The sequence below is a fragment of the Megalobrama amblycephala genome, linkage group LG13, assembly GCF_018812025.1.
Source record: "Megalobrama amblycephala isolate DHTTF-2021 linkage group LG13, ASM1881202v1, whole genome shotgun sequence".
Taxonomy (NCBI): domain Eukaryota; kingdom Metazoa; phylum Chordata; class Actinopteri; order Cypriniformes; family Xenocyprididae; genus Megalobrama; species Megalobrama amblycephala.
This window is the reverse complement of record NC_063056.1, coordinates 26,515,516-26,540,224: the sequence shown is the minus strand read 5'-3', so window position 1 is coordinate 26,540,224 and position 24,709 is coordinate 26,515,516. Positions and strand designations below refer to the sequence as shown.

Below are 24,709 nucleotides of genomic sequence, written 5' to 3'. Positions count from 1 at the left end.
CAACTCAGTCTGTCTGAACTGATAAAGATGATCTGTGGGTGATTAGTTTGGTCTGGACTCCACCCCTGGACACCTGGTTCAATTCAGATGCCCGAGGAACTCTTGAACAATTCATACAGCCAGCAGTTCAGACTTCTACACTTTAAAATCCAGGGGATCTATTACCACAACTTAATTACATAAAAATGTATTGATTTAATTAAACCTTTTAAGTTGCAAACATTATGTGATAAATTGAATTCTGTTGACATAATAATGTCGAACAACTTAAAGGGTTAGTTCACCCAAAAATGAAATTTGATGAGTACCCTCATGTCATTCCAAACCCATAAGACCTTCGTTCATCTTCAGAACACAAATTAAGATATTTTTGATGAAATCCGTGATATTTTTTTATCTCCCATAAAAAGCAAAGAAATGACCACATTCAAGGTCCAGAAAAGTAGTAAAGACGTTTAAAATAGTCAAAGTGACTACAGTGCTTCAACCTCAATGCTATGAAGCGATGTGAGAATACTTTTTGAGCACAAAAAGGAAACAAAAATAATGACTTTATTCAACAGTTTCTTCTCTACCCTGTCATTCTCCTATGCAGTTTAAGTTGAAGACACAATGCAGAGCTTCCATGTTTACGTCAGAATGTCGACTCAGTATTGGCCGACTCCTGTGTCAGCATCACACGCCTGCATCGTGGTGCTTATACGTGAACAGCGTCGGCCAATAATGAGCCGTCGTAGTTGTAGTGATGAAATTGTCTTGATAACTTTCCAGCATGCTTATGGATAAGGAGAATAAATGTTGAAATTAAGTGTTATTTATATGTGTTTTTAGTAAAGCAAAAGACCTGTTAGAGTTTAATGCTGTTATGTTTGACATGTTGTTCTATGAACAATGACTGGGCTAATGCCAGTGACCAGTAATATCTTACTTGTTTGATAAATTCACATGCTAATAAATTACATTTAGCATGTGTCATGCTAGCCCTTAATTGGAACTGAAATAGATGAGATCAAATTGTTACATGGCCACCACTCCATTTATGTGGAAACTAGTTGGAATAACTTAGTTTTTATGAGTAATCAACTTCAAACTTTGTTTATGCTTCAAATTAATAAGCTCCTCTAACTTGAAGTTTGTTAGTTGAAGAATTTGATTAGCTTTCATAACTCAGAAAGTTTTTTTTTTTTTGCCAAAATATTTGTTTTTAGAGTGTTCATGCTCTGTACATACACTGAATACAGTATTTAATAGACATTTTTAAACTATTTAAATATTTATTGACAAACATAATTTTTGAATGTTAATGTTAAGGTTTTTTTTTTTTTTTTGCAATAATATTGGTTGATCAGCAACATAAATATGAACCACGTGACCTCCATCTGCAGGCTCAACAAAACACACACAGCAAAGTGGTTAACACCCAACTCTTCAAAGGAAAATGCAGACAAGGGCACCAAATCACTAATTTTACACTTCCTGACTGGATTAAAACTGAACATTTTAAGTGTGTGATAGAAAGACAGGATATCCTACACAAAAAAGGCAAGTAGGAAATGGGTGTATATGTAACTTCGTGTCTCACTAGCCTTGAAAAAACACGCAATACAACACGATACAAGTGCATTAGCATGAACACTCACCAAGGTAGCCATCCTGGTTGATATCTCCAAGAGGGGCGATGGCACTTCCGTATCGGCCAAACATGTGTGTTCCAGTGAGTGTGATGGGAGGGGAGAAGAGAAGCACGTCCTCTTGCAGGTACAAGTACACACGGCCCACCTCACGTGGTTTACTCTCAAACTCACGGTCCATGTAGAGTGGGGCTCCAACTAGCACGTCATCAAGCCTGTGTGTGGACAAATAAATTCACAAATTTGATAAAAACACCTCTTTGCATTTTTAGAGGTCCATAAATGATATTATGAGAATAACCAGGACTAAAACCAACAAAGATGGTGGCGCGATTCCATGATGAAATGAAATGAAACGTTCACATTTGTACTTCTCAGACTTCTCAGATCTAAGTTGTGTTTTTTGATATCTAAAAATAAGTAATACGTTTCAGCATTTGGTAGCCAAAATAACAAAAACGATACATTGACTTCAACACTACAGACTGATTGGCCCAGTTTCCAGCAAATGAGCCATTTCAACAGCTTTAAGTGTAATGAGCTGTAATTCTCTCTCTGTGCATTGGTCATTGCTGGTTTATCATTTAACTGCTCTTTCTCTGTGTATTCTGTTGATTTACTGTGTATTCAACTATGTGCTGTTGGTAAGGAAGCCTTTCAGTTAATGGCATAAACACATGTCCGAATTTCAGCCATAAGAGAAGGAGCTTTGGCGCTGAAGTGTCAGCAAGGTTTTGTATCCTCATAAGACCAAATTAGAAACAAATTTTATATACTGTATATCAAATTTCCCCCCTGGATGATGCAAGCATTTAAACAAGGGTCAAGTAAACCAGAACGTAATGCATGAGTCTAAATAAGCCAAACCCTAAAGAAAAACTGATGTTCCTATTTATATAGTTTATATGGTCCTATAAAGCTCTAAATACAACTTGTAACTAAATACAGCAAGAGCTGGCAAATTAAATTAGCTCAAAATAAATAATACAGGCAGATAAGAAAGCCTTGTTTCAGTGCAGACAGACCGTGAGGAACACCTAGTTACTATGACTATGGAATGTGCACTTTTGAGTCATTCACATGGGGATAAATCTTAGATTTATTAAGAAAGAACTCAATGCAAACAGACTTATATTAGTACCAACTTTTGCATGGGACATTGACATTGTTCAAGCTGACTTACCCATCTCCATTTAGATCAGTCACTGCAATGGTGTATCCAAAATAAGAGGCCATCTGTGAGAAACAATCATATATGAAATCAAATGAAACTGAAGTGGGACACAAATAAATAAATGGGACGCATTGCTATAAAAATTGCTATAATATCTTCTGCTGAATCAAAAAGCTTTAAAAAAGTTCTGTGTCTTATTCAAAAACTACTTTTAGTCTCATTTAACTAGGCACTACGAAACAAAACAGTAATATTTTACTATAAAATATCATATGTTAGTTAATAAAAATGTTCATGTTAGTTCACAGTGCATTAACTACTGTTAACAGATATTAGTAAATGTTGAGATGAACATTAATTAATAAATGCTGTAGAAGTATTGAAAACACATTAAAGGTTGGAGAGTCGCTCACCTGCTCCCCAGTAAAATTTTGAATAAACGTCAAGTTTGTTGCATTGATCACAGCCACCTAAAAAAAGAAAAGTTAGATTATATTAAATAATGCTCATAAAACACTTTTTACATTCATGACAGACTGTCATGATTCTGGATTATTCCCTGATGTACTGCAGGACTTGTGTATCTGACCACATGCCTGTCCTCAACCCAAAACCAGAGTGATTTTCCTCATGTTAGGCATCTAGCACTCTAATAATTACATCCAGATTGATCTTAGTGGATGTTTTATGGGGCACTCATGACTGAGATCCTAAATCAAACAAAGCCACATATGGCTAATACCCAAAAATATAACATTCAGTGAAAAAAAGTCCCAAAATCACTGTCTGCTTTAAAACCCACCCATCCAGCTGAATATGATTCTGTTTAATTGAGGGCCAAAGGGGACACCCCTACATCCTAGATGCTACAACCCTAATTGGGAATTCCTTCTTAAGACTTCAAATCACATCCAGATGAGAAACTCACATCCACTTACACAAGTGACTTAGAGGCTTTACTCTTACCAGAATACATCTTTGCAAAACATACAGCTTTTCTTTGTTTATTTGAATTAATAAATGTTTAAATTTTAGTACAAATGAAGCGGATAACCTCTCGAACATTTCTCACATTCTTCCTTCCCCCTTGACCTTCACCTCTGACCTTTGATTCTTGCTCTTACCATGATAGAAACACAGGAAACAAAGTATGTTTAGGACTGTATACTTACATAACCAAAGTTGTGTGCTCCTCGAGGAACCCCTGCTACCAGTTCTGAATAAAGGACATAAGAAAATCATACAGTATAAGTATACATACCTGAGATATTGACATATGTGCCAGCAGGTTTATATATTTTAGACTAGCACAGTTTGAAGAAACAAATGGTGTGCTTCACTACAGAACAATAATAAAACAATCACTTTTCCTGTTTTGAGAAGAGTGTGTATGAGTGAATGTTTCACACACATACAACCACTTATCCAGTGCATCTCGGGGTAAACAGTGAGGTGAGACTTGTGAGTGTTGTAAATCTCTTCTCTGTCAACACCATGTCAGTCACTCATTTATTATAAATATTTAGAAGAAAGAGACAGAGAAGAGAAAGACACATAGCAAAGGAGACAGAGGCTGTCTGAGGCCTGATGGATGGTCTTGGAGATAGTGATGTGGTGGGAGGGTTTGTGGCTGTCTGTCAGATCTGTCCCACCCACTGAGAACGGAGAAGGACTATTCAAATGTTTGACTCGTTTCTAACTCGAAATCTCCCAGACTGTCAGGGACCCATCACACCCTGCTCTTCCTCAACCCTTCCCCCCACAACCTTCCAACAAATTTCCCGCCGTTTTTGACCGCAAAGTACGCCACAGAAAGAGCCCATTTATGAAACTCTGACAAAAAGAAATCAGCATGTCTCTTCTCTCTGGTATCACCACAAATCCAGACCAGACAGAACATATGTATGACGGAGACAGAGAGAGAATTCTGGGAAGAATGAACTGAACCCACTGATAGCGGTTTTATTTGTGCATTCTGTCTGCGTTGTTTAAGCGTATGAATTGGGCAAATCAAGAAACAGAGCACACTTCCCTCAAAAAATGGTGCTGAACAATTTTGTTGCAACTCTGATTCATCATGTGGCTTTCTATTGTTCCACCTGTATGCAGGCACCAAAATCTCATCCTGTAACATCATAAACATTGTCATTGTGCTTTTGTAATGTGAATAAAAGTACAGCTGCCAGTTTTTTTTTTACAGGATTTTTCAGAAAATGTACACAATCATCTCTTTAAAATAAAATGTGTACTTTTGTCAATAAGGCCAATCTATAATATATCATAATTTACTTTCATTTACATAAGGTGATTTTATACCAGATGTTAGAGTGTTTCAGCTGGATTGTGGGCGGTTAGTAAGTAAGATGCATGATTTTGCAGAACAGTACTGTCTGATGGATAGGTATGCTAATGATTGCTTATGAGTTGATGTGGGTGCACACATGTGTGTGTTAGAGAGGGATGACAGACTGCAGACAGGCTGTTTGTCACTGGGTGGCATGTCAGGGACAGAATCCTGTGAGGGCTCTGTAATTATGGTCTGAAGCTGAAGGGTCCGATCAAAGCTCAGCAAGCAACAAATCCACACAACAACCACACACAGAGACAGAGCTCTCTCTCTCTCATACACGTGTATTCAAACTCTACAAAAGATGCAAAGGTTTGTTTATGTGTCTGAGATAGAGGTCTGCTACTCAACCCGAATATTACGACATGTGACAAACTGGCGAAAGAAGATATTTTAAAGAACGTTTTCTTCCACACAATGAAAGTCAGTGGGGTCCAAAACAACACTGGAGTTTACTGACTTAGCTTATTGGAGTAAAAAAAACAAAACAACAACAATGGGATATTGTCAACATATCTTCTTTTTATTTCACAGAAGTGAGTCAGTCATATAGGTTTAGAATGATATGAAGGTGAGTAAATGACAGAATTTTCTTTTTTGGGCATATTCCCTCTCTTAAGCTGCGTTTCCACCGCAGAACTTTCCCCAGGAACTAGGGACTTTGGGTTGGTACTTGGTGTGTTTCAACCGCAGGTACCAGGGTCTAAATGAATTACCGGGTAAAAAATCCCTCCTCGGAAAGTCCCTGCTCGCGAGATAGTACTTTTTAAAAGTTCAGGAACTTTTGGGGGCAGGACTTGGGTGCTGAACATGCTGGTTGAGTTGAGCATTTTATTTCAACTACCATTTTTAAAAGTCTGCTGCGGTGCGTGCAGTAACAGTCGTTTGCTATTTGAATCAACAATGGAGTTCAAAAACTATGACTGATCGACTGATGATGAGGTTCAGGGTTTATTAAGCTTATATGCAGAGGACAAAATCCAGCGGGAACTGGAAAGTCGCAAGCAGTCCTATGTCACCAGACTTAGGCCCAATCCCAATTCTATTTTATACCCCTTCCCCTTCCCCTTACCCCTACGCCTACCCCTTCCCCTTCCCCTTGCCCCTTGAAACAGAGTGTCAAGGGGTAGGGCTGAAAATATTCCCCTAAGAAATGGGACACCACTACTAGACCGTTACACGTCATCATAAGTCGTCGCTAGCTCCTACGTCATAGATGCGCCGATGTTTATCACACACTTCTAAGATGCCATCGATAGCTTTATGTCATGTAACGTACACGTATTTATGGACGTAACCACAACAAAACAATACATTAATCAGGCATGCGGCAAAAAGACAAGTTAGCTGCCACCGGATTTGAATTTATGTTGTCAAATCAACGCGAGTTTCAATAAAATATAAAAAAATATGTTGTGGAACTATCATAAAGTAAAAAACATTAGCGAACTTTTTTCATAGCGATTTTAACAAATCTTTTTTCGGAGAACATAACCGTATACATGAACACAAGATTAAAGGCAACATAAAACAAGTGATTATTTATTACTAAAATACTGTTTTCCGTAAAAAAATACTTACATTTATGGGTCTCTCTGCTCGCTCGGTCGGCCATGTTAGAAATTTATCATACCCCTTCGTCTGTAGTGTGGTCCCAAAAAATCTTCGTTTGAAGGGCTACCTTGCCCTTCCCCCTACCCCTTCCCCTCCAACCAAATGAGAATTGGGACACCCCTACCCCTTCACGTGAACGCGCGAAACAAAGGGGAAGGGGAAAGGGGAAGGGGTAAGGGGTAGAATTGGGATTGGGCCTTAATCTTCACGGTACTTTAGACTGCGATGGAAACGCAGACAGCAACAGGTCTGAGAGAAAAATATGTTCCTGGGACAAATTTTTCCAGGTAATTTCGGTGGAAAAGCGGATTTAGTTTTTAGTTTTTCCTCTTTATTAAGCCCCTCCTTCCGAAAAGCATAATGTGCTCTGATTGGTCGGCAGGACCAATGTACTGTGATTGGTCAACTGTTTCGAGCTTGTTTCGAAAATTTCACGCCCCTTACCATAACTGCAAATTTCACATTCCCAGAAAAAAAAAAAACATTTCAGAGAGTTCAGAAACAGTGCTTACTGATATAGAGAATAACTCCCTTTGGACTTTGTAAATTTACTGACTTTTTCATGCTCAAACAGTAACATTACAAACCAATGAAAGTGTAAAAAAACATAATAGGAAGTTCTCACCTTGTTCCGAATCACCTGTGAACTCTCCGACCGCTACAGAGTACCCTAACAGACACAGAGAGAGAACGTAAGAAAACCAGAGACATTACAGTGAGAGAAACAGTTGATGCTGCTAACAAAAGTGGGTCAGTTAAAAATGTTTAGTCATGTTGGCTTTATCTCGTCATTTTATTATTGATTGCACTATTATCGTGACCATCCAGCTGTGATGATGATTACTTACAGTACATAAGGGAAAATGCTCCCTTATGGATTTTGAAGTGTGTATTCAAGAAATATTTGTGTGTGTGTGTGTGTATGTGTGTGTGTTGAGGTCTGCAGTTCCAGATGGAAATATTATCTGTAGGCACAAATTCAGCACCAAACTGAGCTATGGGACAGAGGGTCAAGGTTACCTCAACATCCACAAAAAAAGCTTGTGTGTTCATTTGACTGAGGGCTGGTTCCCCTGACCCATAGACAGGGCCTCAAGGAAATCGCTGGTGTCCCATAAAGCATCTTTACCTTTCAAAGGCAAACACACAGACACATCTCTTACCTAGGTAACTGTCATCATATGTGTCTGATGCAGCCACAGTCTGCTTCTCTCCCTGAACTTTGCGAAGGATATTTTTCAGGGAATAGCCGTTCAATATTTCTGCAACTCCTGCTGTGATCACTTGACCTAAACACACAATTACACATTTCTGTTAATTTTCACACACTGATTTTGTGTGAATGTGTGGGTTGATGTGTATTAGACAAATTGTGCAATTGTGGTGGCAGATGTTGTTACTCATTTTTTGGATGGCAAAACATCAAACTTCAATGCACAAAATTCCTACAGAAAACCATATGCACTAAAAGAATATGAATAAAAGTAGCAATAAAGATTTTTACGTAAAATATATTCTTGGACATAATTGGACAAAATAAAATAATAATTACAAAAAGCATTTGTCCTTTAATGTCAATAAAGTTAATGCAATATTTCATAAAAAGAATTTTAATGAAAGAAACCCATAGGCTAAAGGTCATGTCATGACTAAGGTCACAGTTCTACATGTGGCATTCTTTCAGTTGAAAAGATCAGTTGTTTTTTATTTTATGCCATTTTTTTCTTAATTTTTAAAACTATTTTTTAAATATTGATAGTTGTATCAATATTTAACAATAATTACACAATTATATTGAGATTAATGATAGCTGTTTATTTTTGCAATATCTTTCTAACTTGTTTTTAAATTCTAAGATTAATTAGTGTGACCTTGAACTGAATAAAAAAGACAACATTTTTAATATAGCAGGATATGTATAATATGTGACACTGGACCACAAAACCAGTCATGAGTCACATTTGTAGCAATAGCCAACAATACATTGTATGGGTCAAAATTATCGATTTTTCTTTTATGCCAAAAATCTTTAGGATATTAAGTAAAGGTGCCCTAGAACCTTTTTTTAAAAGATGTAATATAAGTCTAAGGTGTCCCCTGAATGTGTCTGTGAAGTTTCAGGTCAAAATACCCCATAGATTTTTTTAATTCATTTTTTTAACTGCCTATTTTGGGGCATAATTAGAAATGAGCTGATTCAGGGTCTGTGGCCCTTTAAATCTCGTGCTCCACGCCCCAAGAGCTCGCACTTGCCTTAAACAACATAAAAAAAGTTCAAACAGCTAATATAACCCTCAAAATGGATCTTTACAAAGTGTTCGTCATGCAGCATGTCTAATCGCATAAGTACAGTGTTTATTTTAATGTTTACATTTGATTTTGAATGAGTTTGATAGTGCTCCGTGGCTAACGGCTAAAGCTACACTGTTGGAGAGATTTATAAAGAATGAAGTTGTGTTTATGAATTATACAGACTGCAAGTGTTTAAAAATTAAAATAGCGATGGCTCTTGTCTCCGTGAATACAGTAAGAAACGATGGTAACTTTAACCACATTTAACAGTACATTAGCAACATGCTAACGAAACATTTAGAAAGACAATTTACAAATATCACTAAAAATATCATGTTATCATGAATCATATCATGTCAGTTATTATTGCTCCATCTGCCATTTTTTGCTAGTGTCCTTGCTTGCTTACCTAGTCTGACGATTCAGCTGTGCACATCCAGATGTTCTGCCCTTGTCTAATGCATTTCATAATGTTGGGAACACTGGCAGGCATATGCAAATATTGGGGGCGTACACTCCGACTGTTACGTAACAGTCGGTGTTATGTTGAGATTCGCCTGTTCTTCGGAGGTCTTTTAAACAAATGAGATTTATATAAGAAGGAGGAAACAATGGAGTTTGAGACTCACTGTATGTCTTTTCCATGTACTGAACTCTTGTTATTTAACTATGCTGAGGTAAATTCAATTTTTGAATCTAGGGCACCTTTAAGTAAAGATCATGTTCCATGAAGATATTTTGTAAATTTCCTACTGTAAATATATCAAAAGAAAAGGACTTCGTTTGGACAACTTTAAAGGTGATTTTTTTCAATATTTAGATTTTTTTACACCCTCAGATTCCAGATTTTCAAATAGTTGTAGCTATCTCGGCCAAATATTGTCCTATCCTAACAAACCATACATCAATGTATGATCTTGGTGATTTATTCAGCTTTCAGATGATGTATAAATCTCAATTTCAAAAAATGTACCCTTATGACTGGTTTTGTGGTCCAGGGTCACATAATAGGTTTGATAAGTTTCATATTTAAAATATTTTTCCAGTGGAAACTCCAGTGCTATTGTAGAATGACCCAATAACTGATGTTTTGGTCCAAGGTTTTGCAGAAAGACAAAAATGAAAACAAAGGGACACAATTTATCTCCCAAACTGTGTCAAAACCTCCCTGTAATGCTTTAACAAAATTCAGATTTGTCATTCTGCAACCATCAACAGGGTCATTACACAAGCTCTGAGGAAAATAACACAGACACGAGTTCGCCTCATAAATTAAGATCTGACATGGTGAATAAAGAAAGCAAAAAAAAGAGAGAGTGAGGGAGAGATATTTTCTCTCATTTTGTTGTTCAAGTACAATACATACATTACTCTCATTTACTACCAGGCTACAGCCTGACCTGAACCCTAACCATTAATCTCTCTTAATGTGTGTGTTTAGCTGTGTACATGTGTCTCTATTAACTTGCATTTGTTTTATGGACACATGACACAACATGTGGTACTTTTTCTCCTCACAATTTGTTGTCTTTCCTCAGAAAAAAGAGATGAAAGGCAAAGGTTAAGATGGACTGAGCATGGGAAAAGAGGAGAGGAGAGAAAGCGAGTGGCAGGTCATAACTCCTAATGCATTAGTATTTGTCCACAGCATGAAAGTAGCCTATATGAGAGATAGAGGGGGAGAGAGAGAAAGACCCTGTGTCTGACATTAGATTTTTGCACCATCTCTAGTCATCTGTCTCTCCATTACAATCAAAAACCAATAACACATGTGAGATGTGATGTGGAACCCACTATTATCAGTATTTATTAAGGACTGTAACTCTGAGTTCAGTCTGTGGGGGGTCTAATGATTGAGCTCATATGTTTTCATGTCTTAACATACGACTGCAATTACACAACAATCAGCATCTAGCATTATGATCCAAATTCAGACACAAACAATCACATATACATCCGGCCACAAAATATTTAGCTGTGCCTCATTTAGTCAGGGCCAAACATCCATTCCACACATTTTTGCAATGTCCTCTCTTGCTCTCTCTACAAGCAATACCTAAGATTTCCCACACCTTTTGGATTTGACACATCATTTCTATTACTTATTCAGTCATTCATGATTACTGGATAAAATAATTGATAAAATTATAAAAAAAAATTATAGATATTGCACTAAGACAGACTGTTTATTATTAGTATTATAGTGGAACAAAACATATTTCCATTATAGAAATTTCACAACTTTATTAATTTAAATTTTTTAAAAACAGAAATTAAATAAACATTTATTTTATGCAATATTTGCTTAAAATTCAAATTCAATGCCTTAATTAAGCTGTAAATAGATATTGAATCAATCAGCCAGATGAGTGGATGCTCCCGGTCTCAAAATAGCTAAATACTTGCTGTTCTATCCCTAACATAAACATTGCTAAACAAATGCAGGTGTACGGATCTTGATCTTGATCTGTACACCTGCATTTGTTTAGCAATGTTTATGCTCTTCAAAAGTACTTCATTGTTAATTGAGCAGAATGTATAATGCTGGCTAAAAGTGAGGAAGTGCATGTGTTCATTAACCTGCAGTCACTGGAGGTTAAAAGCGATGATTACAGATCTAACTGCGAGCCAACACTAAAGCCACTGACCAGAGAGAGCAGCTCATTGACCTCGACCTGTCTTCTATTATCACAACCGCTGTATTACCGCCATCACTGACCCATCTGTGATGAGTGAACTGTGACAGAACACTTCACTGGAGAACGCTGAGCTCTGATTGGCTGAACAGACTCAGCAATGGTAGCGCTAACACACTGAGATAATCCCTGATTATTTTGCTAACGGGGCTCATGGGAGGTGACGTGTCATCATCTGAGTGTCTGTTATTCTGCTCTGAAGGTGGAGGAAAGGTCAGCCTGGTCAGTTTGTTGGATGGAGCTGAGATTCTTGGGCTCCTGTGAGACTGTGAGTCTGGGATATGAGAGACTTGTGTCTGCCAATCTCACTCAGAGATACTCTGTAAAAGGATGGAATGATCGAAAAAAAAAGTAATGAGGAGAAGTGTGTTACCTTGCCAGTAGAAACTCCCTGGTCCTCCCACAACTAGAGTCCCTTCCTGAAAGAAGGAGAAAAAATGAGTGAGAAACTAGAAGAAAAGGTAGAAATGAAGACACAGACCTCAAAAATGTTTTGTGTTTATTTCTGTGTGTTTGCTTGCACATTTTGAGCAGGAAAGACTTAGGGAGAGGTGGGTGCCAAAAATGTTACACACAAGAGTGAGTAATAGAGATTTAAAAAATAAGGCATGAACATAAAGAAATCAGCCTTCTTCCTGATTAGATGAAGGGTCAAAGTGGGGTCCAAAAGTAATTTTTTCATTTAAAAATGGATGAAAAGTGAATGTTTTAAGATTTTGAACAAAAAAAAAAAAAAAAGTAAGGACAACATGTAAACATAAAGATGAAACACACGGACATGGTTAAGGAGGGAGATTTGTTACCTTAGTGAAATCAACACTGAAGCCTGCCTGGCAGAAGCCCTGACCCTCAGGGTCTGGGTTATCTACAAAGATCAGAGGAACCTCAGTAATACAAGTCATTAAGATATGCCTGAGTACAGTTTCAACACTTTGAAGACAAAACTGTAAAATACTTCTGTAAATGGATGAGGTGATGCAATGAAAGTTCACAAGTTCACACTTCATATTATTCTTGAATGAGATTAATGTAAATATGAGGTCTAAATTTGGATGTATTGATCATTAAACTCACTACTTTACCAAAGCCCAAACCTTTGGGAGGATTAAATGCACCATATTTATATTATTATTTTTTAGCAACACAGCTACAGTATATAAAATATTGGTCTAGTGATCTAGTTTAGCATGGAAAGATATAGAACAATCATTAATTCAAGAAATACCAATAAAAAATATTCCTTTTATTGACAGTAACATTAAGAAACATAATTGTTATAAATATCTCACCATGAGAACGACTTTATCAGCATGGTGGAAAGCTAATAGTCTTTTTCATCTCACCCCTTCACCATCCAGTTTGACACCATTATGGAATAACAACATGTTTATTATACAACAAAAAGCCGTTTACCTTTCCGAAAATGAAAGAGAAAGGAATATCAAATCTAGGAGATATTTTTGAAAATCATTCATTTATGACTTTTGATCAGTTGCAAAATAAATATTCTGGAAAAAACACGCTACCAATATATACAATTAAAGGAAGCTATAAAAAGTAGTGTTGTAGTCACCTAAACCGAGACCAAGACCAGTGTGTGTCGAGACCAAGACAAGACCAAGACCAAGGCAAGTCAAGACCGAGTCAAGACCAAGACCAGACTAGCACTCCTCAAATTCAAATCTCAAAATCTCAAAGATCCACATTTACTGCTTGAGAAATGTCTTATTTTTAATCAATAATTACAATTAGAATAATAAGAAACTATAGAGCTGTTACCAATCAATTGAAATCACTAACAATCAAATTCATCTTTACACTGCAGAAGTGAAACAGAAGTTGCATCTGAATTGGCGGGGGTCGTGCTGGTTTGGGGCTGCTTGGGGGTGGGTGGGTGATGGCAGGGTTTTCATTTTTGGGTGAACTATCTCTTTAATGCATATAATCAAAATCATAAATTAGATGTTTGGTGACCAGCGTTTTTTCTCTTGTTTTTATCTGTTTGTTGTCCTGTCGTTGTATTCTGCAGTGTATGTATAGCTGTGTATATGTATCTTATGGTCGTATATGTATGTTTCCTTATGTGCATGGTTTGACTTGTATGTATTGTATGTACCCCTAAGTCTATTTGCAATTAAAAAAAATTGTTTTCAATATATTCAGTAATTAAGCATAATATACAGTAATTCATATTCATGAGCTAAGCCCACTGGCATTTCATAACATCACAATATACACATCTCCGCAAATCTTCCAAATTGTCCCAATTTCATTATAGAATGAAGTGGAATCTATGGCCTATGATTAATATCATTAATCATATCATATCATTAATATCAAACCCCAAGTCCAGGCTAAAATCTAACCCTAAAATCTGATTGGAGGACAGGAATCTTGCTCCAGGAAAAAAAAGAAAAAAGGATGTTGATCTAGGAACTGAAAATATTATGTAGTACAGTAAGTTATGTCCTGTGTATGTTGATATAATAGTTGTACAGTAGGTGGGGTGAGTTAATGAGGCAGAACAAATTCCAAATCCCAGCGACTGCAACACAGCATGTTCTCTGGAATACAATAAACTCTCTCTCTCTCTCTCATTCCATCCCTGTTTCTCTTCTTTCACTCCTCTGCCAGACTTCACCTAGTATTTCATTCCTCACACTTACTTAACACTACTGTCACTATTTGCAAATGTATGTGTATACACACGGATGAGTGTGTCTAGTCCCCTGCGAACACAAGCTGGATAATATCAACGCAGAGCGTCCCTGCCCTGCGCCTTGGCAAGGACTCCTAGCTGACCTGCCAGGGAGATGGCTGGCACTTCAAACTGTTTGACAAAGAGTTGGAAAGTAATTCACAGTCATTATGGCCTCATATATCATATAATAATTTTCCCTCTGAACAGATGAGGCACAGTCATCATTATTAATATACCACTTCACTCTACACTAACTGTTAATACAGACTGTCTCAGTGTGTGTCTGTAAATTTAAGAAAATATGTGTATCTGATTTGACGGCAAGAAATCAGAGTAAATTTATCAACTACCCCTAACTGTGAATGAGACTTCAAAGTACAGGAAATTAGCAAGAAATTACATCAAAACAAACATATGAGTTTCCCCTTTGATCTCTGTTTACAGCAGAGCATATGATTGCCATGCCAACTGGCACAAATGGGCAGTCCATTCTATTCTGTTCTGTTATTCCGTGTGAAAAGCAGGGCTGGCACAACTACTGATTTTAAATATAATAATTAGGAGACCCAGACCCAACAACTGATCTAAACTTTAGTAAAGTTAAAAAAAACATGCTTTCAAATTTGCAATTAGTTAAAGTTAACTGCAAGCTCACTGGTTCTGTGTGTGTGTGTGTGTGTGTGTGTGTACTCACTGGTTCTACAAGGGGAATACTCAGCATAGGCACTGAAGTTCTGCACAGCCACATAACAGGTTCCCACTGGATCCATCTCACTGCTGACCTTCACTGTCCTCCAGTGATAGAGGGGAGCACAGGCCTACAGAAACACACAAGCACCATGTTACTGTAAATAACAGCACCGATAGAACATAAAGAAGAACATAAAGAAGCTCCTTAAGACTGAGCTGGGGATGGAGATGGAAAAACATCCGTCTTGTGTAAGTTTCTGAAAAGAGCTTGTTTCAGTATTTGATCATTTGGAGAACAATAGTCACATTTGGGCACCGTGCCTCCCCTCATGTAAAAACTCTGGCCTGTTTCTTTCAAACATCAGCAGTTCCCCACCTCTCATGGTCAACCTCAAATCAACATTTTCCAAAATCCCCTTAGTAACAGGACAGAGCTACATTGCCTATCAAAACATTTCCCCAAAACAACTCTCCCATGCATTCATGAATGAAACTCTGATTCTGGCTCCCATGCGTTCATGAATGAAACACTAATGCAGTGCTATTAAATAACATTAAACCCATTGAAGGGCAGCTATATTCCAACCACATCCATGAACGTACGGAAGCATGCGTCCAGCATGAGGATGACTGCAAATGGTCTTTAAACGGATTATGTTCCTGAGCATCACTTACCACTACTTTGCCTTTGTGGGTCCTGACTGTGGCTCCAAACCACTGATGGGATTTAAATTCTAGAGGCTCCCGTGTCCCGTTCACTTTAATCATCCTGTTATCTGGTCAAAAGAGAGAGGAAGAATAAAAGTCAACGAAAAACAGAGAGAGGGACTTCATTATATAATAAACAGAAAACATCAGGCTGCTGAGTAAGACATTGTGAGCACTTGAGCCAATATACTTACTTTCGAAAAATATGAGCCATGAAACAGCAAATTAGCCTGGTTTCAAACGAGTGTTTTTGTTTATGTGAAGGCACATCTACAGGGGGTCGTTTTACTCTCAGAGTGTCTACACACATGTACATGATTCTGTGGATCTGTATCTACAGGGGTTCTGTGTGATCCAGAAAAGATCCCACTACAGCTGGGCCTGTTTAGAGCTCCATAAGGTACAGTCTACACCTCATAAAAACACATCAATTTTAATACTTCTCTGCTTTCTTCTCACCATCTCTCAGGCCTTTACTGTGGGCCTTTTTCTTCACGCTAAATGAAAATCTTATACTTCAGCTCGATTAACAAGATTTTAAGTAATTTTCTCTCTATATATATCATTCTTTAAGGGTGCTTACTAAAGTCAACATCACCATTAATATTGTGGATCCTATAATTGACAAATTTCTAAAGGTGCAGTCACATTTAGAGTTATCCAGTGATTAAATTGAGTCATTTCAATAGGAATCAACACGATTAAGAATTTGGTCAAGTGAATTAACTGGCTTGACCAACAGAAAGCTGCTTGGTTTGAAAGTGACCCCTGAATGAGCCCTTTTTGCCTTTCTGTGAAATTTTGCTAATCTGTCCACTCTTAAAGTATTAGGGTTTGGGACGTAGCTTGTTCCTCACTATTTGTTCAATGAATGTGTAATGATACCTTAAACCATGCAGCCAGGTCTGCTACTCCGAGTCCTTTTCTAAAGAATTTGATTTACGATATTCACCTGGCGATACAGTTCTGTAGACCTACTTTGAAAGAGCCATAACTGAGACTTGGGTGTACACTTTTTTTGACTTGGCCAAACTGCACAGAAACACCTTAGCAACCAGCAAAAATACCACAGCAACTTCATATCAGCGGTCTAGCCAGAACACATTATAACCTGCACAGCATGCCATAGCAACAATAAACAACATCGTAATAATAACCACATAGCAAACCTACCCTGGGAACACCCTAACAACCTATAGCAAAGTCCTAGTACCACCCAGAACAGAAACCACAAATCAACCACAAATCAACATGACAGCAGACTTTTGCACAGGAAAGCATCACTAAAACTTAGTATGCAAATTGTCCTCATGCCAAAACACTTTTTTCTTATTATTATGTGAAGGTTTAGCTACAATTTGTGTATGTTGATATTATGTTTTGCACACCTATAAGCGCAATATGATCACGCTGCATTGTAGGAAGTTGTTGTCGCTGATGGAGATCAGCAGACTGGATAAACAAAATAACAGTAAACAGATAAACATGCACAAATTCTTAATACAAATATGCTCATGCAGAACTATTTCCAATTCATAAACACAATGATCCTTTTCAAAACCAAAAGTATGAAACAGGCCAGAAAAATCAGGACATCCTTTTTAAATGGACACATGTTCTGCTGTCACACACGGCGCTAAAATGCAAGGCCAGACTTACAATATAAAAACACAGTAGGGCATCATTTGGAGCTTTAAAACATCTGTTTCATTTTTTTGGGGGGGTCCAAAACACATGCTTGTCATTTTTCTTTTCATTTTATGCATTGATGTTGTAAATGATTCCTCCTGTTATGAATGAAAGCTCCAATAATAATAAAAACGACGATCTTTGTAAATGAAAGTGACCTGTGCTGCTAATCAGACAGTCTGAACTTACACATTCACTCATCTCTGATATTAAAAATGTAATACTACAAATTTACCTCAAATCTGTAAAACGTTCTTGTTGTAAGACCTCTAGAACACCTGGCCATATAACTATGAAGTTGTGTGTGTGAGAATTGTGTGAAAACTTGCAAGACAAGGTCCACTGGTACATGACCCTGTCTGGTGTATCTAATGAATTAACTCTTCTCAGTCAGGACTGCATTAGTCACACACACAGAGACTGTCATCAGAAATGTCAGTCGCACAAACACGTGCCATGCCCCCCATGGAGAGCTCTAAGGGCCACAGTGGGAAGAGCGCATAGGATCAAAGGTCAAGTGTGTTAAAAACAATGTGACTAATGAATCTGGAAACGTGTGTGTTCTGAGTAGACGTTCTTGAAGGAGTAGATTCTGGAAATGCATGACGTGTTTTCTTAGACACTAACAAAGAACAGACAGCGTTTTTGCCCTCCCTCGAGTCGACAGGGTCTGATTTCTTTCCTTAGTTCCCTTGTGTTCACAGCTCTTTAACCCTCTATCTCTTTCTGCCTCTCTCACCTCATCACCATCAGGCTCCTTCTAAATCCAGCCATCTCAAACCAGAGTGCCACTGCTTTCATCTCCAACAGACAATCCACTTCAAAGACAATTCCTCACTGATGCTTATTACACACACACACACAAGCGCGCGCACACACACACACACACACACACGCTGGGTTTTAATGTTTTATGGGGATATTCCATTGACAATGATGAATTTTAAACGGTACAAACTGTATATTTTATCCCATAACCTTAACCCTACCTCTAAAACTACCCATCACAGGTAACATTCTGCATTTTTACATTTTCAAAAAACATCATTCTGTATGATTTATAAACCAAAAATGACCAAATAATTTTCCCAAAAGGACAAGTTTTTTGGATTATGCTATCTTTGTGGGGACGTTTTGTTCCATAACATATTATCAGTACCTGATCTGCAAACAGTGCTTCCCAGTGGCATTCCCTACAAACGTCAAATTACAAAACAAAAAGTTGACAAAATAATAATCAAATAGTAATAATCAAATAATAATAATAATATCTAAAAAGCAATTTCAGCATCAGTTATTCCAAAGCTATGAAAATCATTTCAAACATCAATTTCATTTTTGAAATTGTAGTTTTCCGAATAGTCTGATTAAATGTGAATGCTAAACATACAGAAGACAGTTGATTCTGTTTCCTCGTGGTTCCCCATCTCAGTTATTGATACACCAACTCTCTGCATTGCATGTTTCGATTCACTAAAAAAGAACCGGCTCATTTGATTCATTTGTTTGGGAATCGGACTACATTACTCGACCTGCATGTTCTTTAGTCACTATACCGAACCGACTCGTATGAATCACTCGTTTGAGAATCGTACCGCACTGGTCGCGTGGTTCTTTAACTTTATTTAGGAGGGCAAAGCCAGTTCTAATAAGAGCCCATATTAGAACCAGGAACAGCACATAAATACTGCGACTAAAGCTCCCTCTAGAGAACGCTTTGAATAACACCACGCGACTGTGAAGAAACATCAGCGCTCACATTCCGCATCATTCAAGTTTGTCTCAAGTCCATGCCGCATTTCTGAGTTCCAAACCGACGACTGCATTTACCAGCAAGCCATGGCTCCTAAAAATAGTCCAATAGCTACTATCTTGAACAACCCTGTAAGCTACATCACAGATGACAGAAAGTATCTAAACGTGACAACAATCTTTCTCTTTCTGGCACTTCAAGTTTGACTCTGTTGCACAATAGCTACAGACACCATTTACACCTTTCCCTCACTAAATTAATTAGACGACATAAACAGTACAAAATTACTGGGAAATAGTGAAGGAAGAAATTCAAACGTATAGATAAAATATTCTGGTGACCTGAAGAATTGACGCGCCTAATGGACGTCGAAATTACAGCAGATTACGCACTGAGGTAAAGTTACGCGCCTTTCTCTGGTAATTACTCCGCTCCTGAAATTTTAAACCAAACCATATGCGGTGAAATTAACTCTTTCTTGGATGTGGTTTTTGATCTTTTTATTGGAGTAGCAGGAATTTATGAAGCCTATACTCTAAAGATGTTGCTTGATATAGAAAAGCTGTGTTAATAAATACGATAAAGTGTGTTTCTGAATTATTTTCACATTATTTAAAATGTACGAGTTTATAATGAATGTATGAAAAGGTTTAAGACGACATTGTTATAACTCAAAGGGGCAATTGTTTCAATGGAAACTGCTCTGATCATTTTGCATTAGTTGAAGGGTTATAAATCATGAGGGTACCTACTTGCTTTATCAAAGGGGATCTGGCGGCAGGAGTCTGGGTCTGATGCCGGCCAGGGACAGTAGTACACCGCTCCTCCTTCCACAATCCCTGGCTGAGAGGTGTTCGCTTTAGGAGCCCCAACCAGCACCGACATTCTGGAGAGAGAAAGGCATAAATCTACACACAACCGCATCCTACTGAATCAAAAGTGACAATATGAACCTTAGAAAATTAATTCAAATGTGAGTTAGCCTATTTTAGTTCAGCATTCCAATTAAATGTACTTCAATATCAACTTCAGGCGTCTGAGTTCATTGGTCCATTTTGGTGGTGCTGAAAGCGTATATTTTTTAGCTGCGACAAATGCCTCGAACATTGTAAGCAAAACCAGTGAGATAGTAGTTATTACGATATATAGCCTATGGCAAGATGCTTCTCTTTGGGAGCTTGTCAATTTTATACATAAAAACAACAAAAAAATTTTTTTTTTTTCTTTTATCCCACTTACGCGTTTCTGTCCTGTGTTGGGTGGTAAAAGTCCAGTGAGTATCCAAAATAACTTCCTTCTGGTCCATTGTAAACCGTTGGCTTTTCTAAATCCAGGTTAAAACCAGCAGCTTCGCAAAAAATTGAAAAAGTGAGCAAAAACCCACGAGAAAATACGCGGAATAAACAAGGATGCATGGCTTCAGCCCAGTTTCTCCAAATGTAATCCAAATGTATTGATTAAAGATGTGAAGACAGAATGTAAGGTATGTCCGTGCTCAGCTGTCATAAGTTTGAGTGTGCGCGCTCCATGCGTCTGCTGCTGCCTTCATGCAAGCCGCGCGCCTTTCTATGCGCGAGCTCTCTGCGTACTAAACATTATAATGAGCTGCGCACGAGACCGGACTCCTGCACCACATCACACAGCATCCGGCCAACTCCTTTTATGGAAACACACACATAAAATGAATATACACACAAATTAGACAAATAAGAAATGAAAAGACCTCTATTACTAACATTATAAATAGACATATTATTAATTTTACACAATATTACTTGGACAGTTACTTTGAATATTTATCAAAAGAATTGAAACTACATTTTGATGTAGCATGAAATGCTCTCTCTCTCTCTCTCTCTCTCTACATATATATATATATATACACACACACATTCTGTCTTTATATTTATTTCATAATCTTTGGCTTTAAAATAACATCAAAATAAGTCCATTTGTATAGTTAGCCTAATTTGTTGTTAAATATATATATTTTTAATTTTATATGAAAAAATAGCAACGTCAAATATTATTTATTTTTAATTAGATAATAGTTTATATCAAAGTAAAAAAATGAACATTAATATTGCCATATTAGCTACTCGATAAAGTTGATTCAGTTTGTGTCAAAATTACAGCGAATGCTTTTAATTACACAATTTTAACACCGGTTGTGAATAATGAACGGTAATTATCCTCGTCAGATGTAAAAAAGTTAAACTTTTGTACAAAGCGTGCGCGAGATAAGTATAACCTTTGGAAAATAAACGGTGCGGGTGTTTTGAAGAGAACCTACAATCGTACATCCTTTTCGACCTGTTTCCTTGCAGCAAATCTAAATTTAGGCTGTTCACATCTGAGCTCAAGACACAGACTGGTTCTGCTCTCCATCTGCGTGTCAGAGTTTTAATCTTGTCTAAATGAAGTCATTCCCTTCACCGCCTATCCTGTGATCACCAAACAGTCTGTTGCAAGTTCCAACTGTAAACAATCTCACACTTTCTAAACCACTCAAAACACATTTGAAATTGCTATAGGGTGCCTATCATGTGGATATTATTATTGCTTTGCATGTTAATTATGATAATATAATAAAACGGTGACCTTATGTAATACACAAAAGCTTACAGAGCATACAATCCAAAAGAACATACCATTTATAAATAGAATCAGTGCACCATTTGGGACAGAGCCATAGTGAAGGATTGTATGCTTTCTTGTTGTGCCATCAGCCAATCAGCATCAGCATGTGATAAATGACCAATCATGTAAGTCCACTTTCAGAAGTCAGGCATCGAATCACGAGTCCTATCAGAAGCTGTGTGCCTGAAAAGAATTCACATTTCAATTCAGTTCACATTTATTTGTAGGCTATAGCACAAACCAAAGATAAAAAAAAAAAAAAAACTCTAAAAAGTGTATAGATCAAGACTGCTTCCCTGGTCACTATAAAGAACTCCACAGTAGAACTAGCAAAACATTTCCTTACATAGCTTACTGATGTTGAGATAATGTATGTCTTTGGCCCTCTCTCAAAGAAAACCAGGTGAACTACATAAAAAGCTCCACAGCAGCACACATGCATCAGCCAGGACTGAAGTATTGCTCCTCTGTCCATTTTTGGGTCCTGGTGAAGATTATTGGCGACATTCTTAGATATAGTGCTGTCTGTGCATCTGAGAACTAAAAGCATGATGATTCGATTCTGCACACACAATAATGGGTTCAGTATTGAATCTTTCAGATTGTTGTCATCACTCTGTCTGGTCTAATAAAACACATTCACAGTAGCGAGTCGATACCCGCTTCTCTTCTCAGAAGTGACATGTTTAGCTCAGCTGCCTCTGAAGTCTTTTTGTAAACAATGAGAAGGGTTCATATCTAACAGACACAGATTTCAGGAAAAATAATAGATCAGGCATGGTCCATGTATTGTTCTCTCATTCCAGGAGGAATGAGAGAGCTGGAGAACATTCTCTGAATTCCCCTCTAAGGCTCTGAGAGGCAAAGAGCCAGACATACTGTTTATCACGCTGTCCAGAAACAACTGGATTTTAAAACAAGGCTCACAAGCTTAAACATGCAAAAAAGAATATATGTATCTGCAAAAATTGACACGTCGACCAAGAACCTGTTGACCTTCATCGTTGATTTTGCTCTTGGTTGCTCAGCATGGATGTTCATTAAACACAAGCATGATTTAGCAGAGATTGTATATACTAAATGTGGCCTTACAGCAACTACATAGGCCCGGTTTCACAGACAGGGCTTAGCCTAAACCAGGATTTGGCCTTAGTTCAATTAGGGCACTTAAGTAGCTTTTATAAATGTCCACTAAAAAACATTACAGGTGTGCATCTTGAGATGAAACAATGGCACTGACATATTTTAAGATATGTCAGTACAAGTTGCTTTCAGTCAAAACAGCTCAAACATGCATTTTAGTCTAGGACTAGCTTAAAGGGGGGGGGGGGGTTAATTCTATTTCATGCATTCTGACTTATTTACACTGTTAAAGAGTTGGATTATCATACTAAACATGACCAAAGTTTCAAAACATGAGTTGGACGTATGATGGAGTATTTCTGTGCCAAAAAATACTCTTCCAAATCTTCACGAATTTCGGGTTTTTTTTGAGTATAGGCCTGAGTGACGTAAACGAGGGTGGAATTCCTTGTACGGGCACTTCTCCCGGAAAAGCGCGCACGCACACGTCGACCAGAGCAAGAGAGCAAGAGCACGCCCATCAATGCGCGTTCGGCTTTACGGAAGTCGTCGGCAGCGCTGCACAGGTCACAGGACTCAACAGTGATCACCAAAAAAGTGTTTTTGGTTGTGAGGGAAAGATAACCTTGCTTCCCAAAGAACCCAGTGTTAAGAGGAGCTGAGAGTTTTGTGTTCACGCATTACATTGATGTACTCTCGATATTTGTCATTAAAATAACCATAGAAACTGATAGTTGCAATCGCGTTTTTATTGGTTAAAATGAATGGAGAATATCTTGTGTTTTTCCGTGGCTGCTCAAGCCCTTAGGATCGGTGCTTATGGTTTCATAAACAAGGCCCAGTTCTACGCTGGATTTACAGATCGTTTGAAACTGAAAGATGGAGCCGTCACAGTGATAATGATCCCGGTCATGAGTGGGAACTGCAGGTGGGAACCCAAAAACTGCTTCAAATGTCTGTTTTGTTGGCAATAGGCACCTAAGTGCATCTAATGTAAACAATACGAACGTAGTGAATTTATAAATTCATTATTCATCATTCACTATATGCTTTATTCATTATAGTGATTCAAAAGTTATCCATGGATAACACGATGGTGTATTGCGCGTGTTTAAATATATTTGTTTAGCTGACCATCTCTAGGCAAAAGCTGCGCGTTCTTGTGACAGCTCGTCACTCCATCTCCACTCACAACGACACGCCTCCAGGCACTCGGATGTTTTCGGAAAGACTCGGTACAGCCTATGTATCTTTTATAAATATGATAAAACTAAAGACTTTTCGGCGATATGTAGGATGCTATACTATATACTATAGATTAACATGAGATTGGCAGAAACTGTGTGTGATTCCCCCCCCCCCCCCCCCTTTTCTGTGGTATTTTTATTACAATTAATGTAATTATTTTAATGTGATATGATAAAAAAAAAAAAAAAAAAAGAATAAATTAGAATTCTATCCAATTTTACAACTTTGTTGCTATGATAACACCTAAAATGACTGTAAAAATGACTAGAGCAATTTTACAGGTCAAATAAAACCCAAGCTTTAACAAGAATTTATGCAAATTCTTTAAAAAAAAACTAAATACAAATTCCTGCTTGTAAATCCTCAAAAATAGGCTCATTCACTTCCATTTTATAAGTGCCTCATAAACTTGATTTTACTTTTTTTTTTTTTAAATAATAAAT

The 24,709-nt window shown here is 37.5% G+C and overlaps 1 protein-coding gene across 1 annotated transcript in view; it reads right to left on the bottom strand.

Annotated features, from left to right (window-relative positions):
* The window catches only part of itga8 (integrin, alpha 8), a 73,559-nt gene extending 52,670 nt beyond the window's left edge, over positions 1 to 20,889 (bottom strand). Inside the window, exons 1-12 of the mRNA XM_048152736.1 lie at positions 20,535 to 20,889; positions 20,048 to 20,181; positions 15,821 to 15,921; positions 15,150 to 15,273; positions 12,558 to 12,619; positions 12,128 to 12,173; positions 7,930 to 8,055; positions 7,392 to 7,436; positions 3,978 to 4,021; positions 3,219 to 3,275; positions 2,815 to 2,867; positions 1,641 to 1,846 (exon numbers count right to left, since the gene is read on the bottom strand). Coding sequence (XP_048008693.1) covers positions 1,641 to 1,846; positions 2,815 to 2,867; positions 3,219 to 3,275; positions 3,978 to 4,021; positions 7,392 to 7,436; positions 7,930 to 8,055; positions 12,128 to 12,173; positions 12,558 to 12,619; positions 15,150 to 15,273; positions 15,821 to 15,921; positions 20,048 to 20,181; positions 20,535 to 20,710 — 1,174 coding nt within the window. The 5' untranslated portion in view covers positions 20,711 to 20,889. The remainder of the gene's footprint in view (positions 1 to 1,640; positions 1,847 to 2,814; positions 2,868 to 3,218; positions 3,276 to 3,977; positions 4,022 to 7,391; positions 7,437 to 7,929; positions 8,056 to 12,127; positions 12,174 to 12,557; positions 12,620 to 15,149; positions 15,274 to 15,820; positions 15,922 to 20,047; positions 20,182 to 20,534) is intronic.
* Positions 20,890 to 24,709: the final 3,820 nt, after the last annotated feature.